We start from the raw sequence: 8937 nt of genomic DNA, 5'->3' as shown, positions 1-8937 counted from the left end.
TTTAAAGGCGTTAGATCCACAGTTATTAATAGAAAGTGAAATAAACAATTTTTCGAGATTATATAATATTCAGCATCAAGTAAAACAGTAAACTTTTATTAACTATGAATATGTTTTCTAGATACAAAACGATAAATAAGTGCGCAGTATACGCATACATGCCTCTTACAAAACTCAGTACAATAACCCTATTCTTTTATGCAACCAATCGATTACATAGGTGAATAAAGAACTCTTTAAGTGAACTATTAATGTCTAACACAGTACTTTTAAATATTCATGCAACTATAATACCCTCCTTTTCAATTGATCGACCTTTTAACAATTTTAACGAGTTGAGCAACTAAACAAACCGGTGGCAAGAATTAATGTTAGATTGAGGGATATTAGCTGAGCAATACTGAGGGCGCGGGTCGCGGCTTACAACTTAACAAATGAGGTACGACGCTGCATGTCACGTGACTTCCAAAAGCGTGGGCTCGGCTTAGAGATATACTATGTACGTCTCCCTGTATGTATCATTTCATACAATATATTAATATTATACTTTGGCAAATTTATGTAACAAATAGATTAACTGCATATATATGTCTTGCACAGTAAATATATTTAAAGATATATAAACATAAATATATAATTACATGATCGCATGACTACGTTTCAAATGACAAAATTGCAGAAATACAAATGTAACATTTATTTTATTATTTAAATATAAATTAAATAAAATTATTTAAATATTCGAGATCTGCATGTCCTTATATTCCTTATAGTTCAAATATACAGGACATGCAGATCTCGAATATTTTGTCTTTTTTCAACAAAGATATCATCGTCCTGTTAGTATCTTTCCGAATTCCGAGTATACGTTTAAGGGTACATTTTTAGTATGTTCATATATCCATAACTTCATTTCCAAACGATTTGGAAGGTCTAATTGTCCTAATCGACATGCTGTATCACATTCCCATCTTATTATGATATGATGAGTGCTTCTTTACTAGATCGTTCCGCAACAGCTTCTAAAGCAAAGCAATGGATGTCAATTCTTTGATATTTTATTCTGCTTTCTCAATTCTCTCAGTAGTTCCATTATACCCGTTTCGATGAGTTCTGCAGCAACATCCGCCACGCTTTTCTTATCATATACTTAGCACAAATATAACACTCATGAAGAAATGTTCATCTACGCTCTTTACTCACCAATCACCATCAAATGTTTATATAACACATTTCTTGGTGATTGGTGAGTAAAGAACGTAGAAATTCCAGCCAGAAATTCGAGTCGAAAACTTTCTTGCAAGCCTCTTTGTTGGCCACCGTCAGCTTCACTAGAGCTGCAGCTACTGCGAACTTTATCATCTTGATTCTCGTCCTTGTACAATAACATAAGATACTCAACTCGAGAATTATCCTCCTCGAAATACTGAATAGCGATATCACGGCTTAATAACAAAATGTTTATAAGATTTGCAGACGCCAATCTCAAAAGATAATCCCCCTCGTACTTAAAGGCTTCAATCTTCTGAAATACTTCTTCTTTGAATATATATGTTCTCGCACGCTGTCGTTGACTTCAGCTAGATTGCATAAAGCTGTTAGAGTCTGGCATCAATTCTCATTAACGGAACACTCCGGGTTCAGAAGATTTACGATGAGTTGAACAACCTCCGTGATTAGTTGACCGGAAAATGCAACCTCAGGACGTATCGTGACTCACGATACATCCTGAGGTTGCATTTCCCAATCGTGAGTCCCAAATGGACCAGGGCTCGCGAAGCTTGCTTCTTTCCCTCGACTGTGCCATTCAGCGCTAACGACAACAATGCCTCCGTCCCTCGAACCCGAACTGAATCATCTTGAAATTGACACAGATTTTTCAATATATTAACACCTTGATTTATGATCGCATCGTCCTGGTTTTCTATGGTCATAGCGGCAACGAGATACATTCGAAAGCCACTGTGTGCTGTAAGACATCATCCGTTCTCGCCATAACGAAGATCATCTCCAAAATCTCTTTTTTAGCCACAACTGCGTTTCCAACATTTGACGGGCTCGATAATAAGGTTGTTATCGGGCCCGTCAAATGTTGGAAACGCAGTTTCCACGCATAAGAGAGATGCGATAATAAGGTTGTTATCGCAACTACTACACGTACCTGTAAAACAATAGATTAACAATTCGTTAATTTTTACGTTTCGACAAGCAATATTGATTTAAAATCAAGGAAGCTACAGTGTTATTTAATTTTGATAGAAAATAGACATTTTTGATAAATTACGCTTCAGAAAATACTAGATGACAAAGTCATATTTTTCAATAAATTTCGATTACTCTGTTATAACCATATTTTAATTTAAAACTTACAGAATATATACAATATCGACAACTGAAAAAGAACTGAAAAGTCTTCTTTGACACTTTTGTTTTAAAAATAAAGAGTTTAAATTGCTCAAATCGGCGGCCTTTTATTTTCAAACAATTTAAACAAGAAAAGATTGAAAGTTGCAAAATTCATACTTTAGATTCTATGTCAGGCGAATGCATGTTATCCTTCAATAAATTTATCAATGGCGTTGATAAATGTGTATTATGATGATGAGAAAACGCAAAATCTAACTAGTGTGTGCTTAACAAACATATATAAAAACGTGTACTGTTTGTTAACCACGCACTAGTTAGATTTTGCGTGGAGGATGTGATGTCCATCGAGGATTTGTATTTGTATTTGTATTCCTCCCTTTCACTGGCTACCTCCATCAATCTTTGCACACCGCAAAGTTCGACAAATCGTTTGGCCCAGTCTAACTTATAAACGAAATAAATTTTACGCATAAATCGCATAATTAAGTTCTATTATTGCGTCTCTAGCAAGGCCTGTTAACGTTCTACTCGTTATACTGAACGACAAGCACAAACATAATCGTGTCTATTTTTTTCTTATGCGCCGCGCACAAACCCTCGTCGGGTATGGAACCGAGTTTTTATTTTAGTCATACCGCTGTAAGTGTTCAATATATTCTGAAATCGAAATATGCAATAAATTTTTAATTACTGAAATATATGTAAATACCTACATGTATTTTATTCGATATTTACCTGTAAACTATATTGAGACGCTCTAACTCTCTCTTTAGATATGCTGTTCATTATTTCCAGGAACCAAGGTAACCGTGTTATACGCCGCGAAAACAATATTACTCGAACCGACGGATTTCATAACGGACTCGGTTCAAGTAATATTGTTTTCGCATAACACGCCTACAAGACGAATCGCGTTGCAGATTAATTCCTCGTTCTTTTCCACTTTCACAAGTTGTGCGATTTTTGATACACCTTCCTTTTTGAAGATCTCCTATTTGCTTGATCTCGCATGTAACGAAACTGGTGTCGAGCTCAGCATCAGTTTCGTCACATGCGAGATCAAGCAAATCATCCATAGCAATTTCACGTTCCTTCTCATTTGCGTTCACGTCAAATGCTAGATCCAGCGCTTCTGATACCTAATACAAAGCAAAATTAAGCGTATACTTAAATATAATATATCTGCAATAAAAATTTAAATAACTATGAGATTATATTTGTATGATGTAATTTTTACTCGCCTAAAGTGTGTAGATTATTAATCAACAAGAATTAATAATTATATTAATAAAAGAGACAAAAACTGAAACAAACAGGCCTAATACATGTATAATGGATAAAGAATAAACGCGACACAAATTAATAATAATAATGCAATTTCAAGTGTGTAATCTGCATGTTAATTGTAATCAATTGTTGCAATAATGTTTATATTAGAAAGTTGACTTTCGGTAGAACATTGGCAAACAACACAGAAGAAGTTAATCATTTAAGTTTTAAGTAATTATTTAGTGTTCGTTCTCAGAATCTCCAGAAGCTGTTTTGCATATTAGACAATGTGAAACTATCCAGACAACTTATGACGCTGTAGGTATGCAAATATTTGATTTCGTCTTAACGCAAGAGAAAGAGATGCAATTATGTACGCTATGCTGCAAGAGTCAGGAACAATTTAAATTTCCTCCCTTTTTTGCGTCGGAAATTTAACTTCCTCGACGAAAGAGAGTCTAAGAAAGGCGAGCGAATTACCTAAAACGCGCGATAAATTTATGCGTGAAGATGAATCTCATTCCATCAACATTTTTTCTTACATAAAAAAATAGTACCGTCAACCGAGTATTTGTTTTTCAGTTTTTAATGCACCTAGAGTTTTTTGTTCATTTCTTGAATTATTAATGACTTCGTGTGCTCTCGTGTGATTTCTTTTCCCGATTATTACTAACGTATCTCCACATCATTTTCAACAGCCTTTGTTATATTGTTGAATTTTCGTTCAGACCGTCTGCGAAACAGAACAGAATGTAAATTCTTTACCTGTCGGATAGCTTGATTCCTCTTCCGTGCTGCTCGAACACCCTAACTGAACATTACTTTCCTCGACGTTTCAACGATAACTAAAGGATAAACCGGTAAGAATTCCAATTGCGGGCAAATCGGTCGCGGCTTATATACAAGTGTTTCACGTGATCGGAGTATGCTGCATGTCATGTGACTTTTAAAAGCGCGGGCTCGGCCCAGTGACATATCTATATATCTCCGTGTACGTATTATTTTGTACAATATATTAATATTATTATACTTTGACAAATTTATGTAATAAACTATGTATGTATATGTATATATGTCCTGCACAGTAATCATATATTTAAAGCTGTACAAACACGAATATAATTATGATTGAATAACTATACGTTTCAAACGACGAAATTGCAGAAATTTAAATGCAACATTTATTTTATTATTTAAAGCATTTTATTTGAAATAAAAAAATATATAATAAGATCTCTGAATTAATATTTTCCACTTTTTTTCATGAAATTATCGTCGTGCAGTTCCTTCTAGTACTTTTGCGATTTCTGAGTCTACGTTTGTAGGTATATTTTCAACAAGTTTATTACAATGAATTTTACTTGTTAGTACTCTTATCGCTATTTTCTTCTTATCATACAAAAATGTGCGATTCATTTGAGTGATTCATCCAAATGAATTTTATTACTTATGTATTACACTTATTATTTTTCTTTTCATCGTGCAAGAATGCTTTACTCTCTCGTTTTCGTCTCCATATATTTTTTTATTCAGATCTCGATAAGAATTTTTATTTACAAAATTATTATGTTATATGTACAAGAAATATTTATATTGTATATATATGCAAATAGCTTTATAGAATTAATATTATATACAACTATTCGTTTTTATAATCGTTAATGAGTGACATTATGCAGTCACTTCTGGAAAAAGATTCACTAGGAGGTGATCTAGTAAAAGATACGCCAGATGCTTATTGAATGGCGCGTTTTGTAAAGGGTCTAAGAGAGAATCCATGAGATTGTTCCAAGGCTTGGAAAATCCCATTAACCACCACAAGGAATGTAGCCCCTCCTTCGCCGTTTCGTAGTAATTTCGACCTTTTCCTTGCGAAGGAAAGTCCTTCATGTAATTTTTGCCCACTATTTTCGCGTGCAGAAGCTTGACGACGATGGAAGCGCGGCCACCACTCAGAAGCTTAACTAGAGTGTTGTAGAACACCGCATTCACAATAGGATCTAGTCTTTTACGCGATAAAAAGGCAAACATCCAGAAAAGTCGCGAAATAATCGGAGGTACAGTTAGCAGACCATCAACTGCAACGTAATGACATCATTTTTAACAATCGTCATAAATAATTGCGTGAACGCACTTGAAAAATATAAATTTTAGACTTACGAGCTTCAACGATGCATAAACTTGCACCTTTCATGTGATCCCGCTGCGGTAGACTGCACGGCAAATTTTGGAAAGTAACTGGAAGATTTAAATTATTGCCGAATACCTCGTCTATCAACTTTCTACCTTTGCTCTCCGTTTCGCCGAGATGCTCGCTCGACGGCTCGACACCCATATCCATGTGCTCGTATTTCGTGTTCGTGGACGCCAAGAAAGTGCTCATAAATTTATCGAGATGTTGCCCCTTCTCTTTCCGCAATTTGTAAGCCATGCTCTGATACAGAATGCCAATGTCAGGTGTGCTATAGTTTGCGAAATACGGTTTCAAGTTCGGCGTCGTGAGGAAGGTGTAGAGGAGCTCGCTGCTTCTCAGCATCGGTTTGGACAACAACTTCTGCAGAAATTCCTCGTAACGTTGACGGTTAGCCGTGAGGGACAAGTGTGGATTTTTGCGCGACGGTAACGGCGAGTCATTCAATTCCTTGTCACCGTGGAATTCGGCGAGTCGCGTTCGCAGCGTATAGAAATCTTGATCCTGCCGCAAGACCGTCCACGATTTAGCCTCCGCTACGCTGTGAACGGCAATCATGTACACCGGTTGCGTGCCACCGCCGTCCACGTGTGGGACGGCGACTCGCCACGTCGTTAAGTCGCGATGACTCTTATCGCCGAAGCCTTTGATTTCGTTATACGCTCGAGCCGTGCAATCTACTTCTTCGACCGGGTAGGCGTCATGCAGTTGAAACGGCGTACCGTCGATCGTAGTTGGGCGTAAAACACCATCGACCTTGCCTTGTAGTTGATTATTGAATCGCATAGGAGTAGATGTACCTCCACTCGCACTACTGTAAGCGAATATACGTGTTTATACAATTACTATAATTGTGCAAATTTTATTAAGAACTAACACGTATAAGTTATGTCTAATTTACAAGATGTAACATCCATTTAATTTTTATTCGTTAAAAAGAATGCTATTAGAAAACTGCCATTTTTTCTGGTTTATTATACGTGGTAATTATAACTATAACTGAGACATATAATAAAAAAGTAATCAATCGCGAAATAAAATAACAGGATTAAAATGTATGATGAGTTTAAAAAGGTATGTACATCTTAGGAGTTTACTTACTTAGCTGCTGCAGTAGCTTTTGTTTGTTCTGACAAGTGACCGCACAAGAGTTTATATAACTAAAACACACAATAAGTAAAGACATTATTAGAATGTAAAATTTCATTATTAGATTTAATATATCAGGATTTAAAATATTGAAAATAATATGGAAAATAAATAAAGATAAATCATAAAATGTCTTTTACTTGGTAACTATGATGAAATGATGGTAGACAAGTACTTTCTAGGAGCGCGTGTGCTTCTTGATGAGCTTGATAAAAGGGCCGTGATGTCCTCAGTTCTTGAATTTTTTCTGGCCCACCTTCCAGTACTGGAAACAAACAAGTATATATGTATAATCCGTATAATAGTATTTGAAAATGAAATTATTTATTTACAAATTGCTCACTTTGTCGTATGCCTTTCGATATATGCAACGGTAAATATAAATATTCTGAGCCATCAGGATCAAGATATACCGTGTACATATTTCGAACATCTGTGTATAAGCTTTTTTCAGCACTAGTCGACATTTCCGGATTTAACATACGTTTACTGAGATCGTCTAAAATTAAATAATGTAAATTATAAGTTATTAAAAAATGTATATTAGATTAGATTGTCAAAAGTTTTATATGTACCAATATCTAAACAAAATTGGAAAAGATTCATGGGTCCTGATTCTTTGATGTGCTGCATAAACATATATAATAGCTCAGGATCATTCAGGATTTCATTTAAAGATGGTTTGAAGCAACTGTGCGTGATATGTGAATGCATCGCTGGATTTGTCACCCAAGATTGCAATATCGGTACGCTAATGCTCTCTGCAGCGTTAGATAGAGTAGTGTCACGGTGAGTGGATAATGTCACTAGCATATTTATATTTTCTGGATCCGCGAGCGCATCAATTGCCGGTAAGAGCACCCAATTTGCTAAAATTTCTCGAAGTATCACCTAGAAGTACACATGAATTGAAAGAAGCGTATGACACAATTATTTTTTTATATCATAAATGTCTCAAATACATAAGTATACAGTAAATGCAAAAGCTGGAGTGAATTTTGAAAGAACGTAATATCACCTTATTGTTTGTCGAGACATGTATGGCGGGTAATAAGTGCGGTAGCAGCGCGGTGACTAATCCCCGTAAATAATTCAACTCAGCTTCCCTTGAATAGGCAGCTGGATGAATTTTGGAGCTCAAGCAATTTCCGATGTAATCTTGAGGCGTTTTCACTTCAGACTTGGACATTTTGAGCAGTGCATTCCAATCTTGAGCGTGTTGTATGGCCAGGGGAATCAAGCCGTCGAAGGCGATGGTCGCTGTGTTTGCACGTAATAATCGAATGGCGATATTCTTCGCCGCTGTTGTTATAGCTAAACGTAACTGTTGTACGAAAGCCTCGTTCGCCGAGAAATCCGAGTACCATGTGCAGACGTAAATTTGCAGAACCTCCTCCAGAAGCTACAAAATAAATACATTCACGTGTCTCTTGCCGACAAATAAAGAATAAAATTTGTGTGAGACGGTAAGATGTGTGACAATTAATTACTTGCTCCAATGCGTGGTCAAAGTCCTTCGGTACTTTGACCTTGGTTGAATGCGGCAGCAATTTATGCCTTTTACAGGTGTTCTTGCTGCAGACACTGCACGAATCCTTAACTTCGTATCTCGTGGTAAACTTGTCGTTTATATTGAACCTCGTCAGCAAACTGTCGACGCATTGCACCAGCTGAACGGCGTAAAGACTGGCAATCACGTAAATACTGGCTACAACGAACACCCACGCAATGCTGCAAAAAGAGTAGAGTAATAGAGTAAATCTCATATATATAATTCATACATATTATTGGCAAATATGTCATTTACCTATTAAATACAACCACGATAAACGTGATAAGGAAAACAATGATCGCCGACACTGCGGCGCTAAAAAAATATAGATCCTGCATCTCGTCGCTGTTGAATAGCACACAATGCTAAAGAGAGATAATTTTGTCTAATAAAACATTTTTGTGGTTAT

General features: G+C 36.1%; 1 protein-coding gene across 2 annotated transcripts; it reads right to left on the bottom strand.

Annotated features, from left to right (window-relative positions):
- Positions 1-5140: 5140 nt before the first annotated feature.
- LOC139809469 (sorting nexin-14) lies at positions 5141-8925 on the bottom strand. 2 transcript variants are annotated; one of them, XM_071772372.1, is made up of 9 exons: positions 8784-8925; positions 8467-8707; positions 7995-8378; positions 7552-7867; positions 7320-7475; positions 7117-7241; positions 6929-6987; positions 5797-6641; positions 5141-5714 (listed from the first exon to the last, which is right to left on the bottom strand). In XM_071772372.1, the coding sequence occupies exons 1-9, from the start codon at positions 8864-8866 to the stop codon at positions 5308-5310; spliced, it is 2616 nt and encodes an 871-aa protein (XP_071628473.1). In that variant the 5' UTR covers positions 8867-8925; the 3' UTR covers positions 5141-5307. The 2 variants fall into 2 exon arrangements, with proteins under 2 accessions (XP_071628473.1, XP_071628474.1); XM_071772373.1 differs by having other exon boundaries at positions 5797-6638.
- Positions 8926-8937: the final 12 nt, after the last annotated feature.

This window comes from Temnothorax longispinosus, chromosome 3 (assembly GCF_030848805.1).
Source record: "Temnothorax longispinosus isolate EJ_2023e chromosome 3, Tlon_JGU_v1, whole genome shotgun sequence".
Classification (NCBI taxonomy): domain Eukaryota; kingdom Metazoa; phylum Arthropoda; class Insecta; order Hymenoptera; family Formicidae; genus Temnothorax; species Temnothorax longispinosus.
The sequence above is the reverse complement of the archived record's forward strand: the minus strand, read 5'-3'. Positions and strand labels throughout refer to the sequence as shown.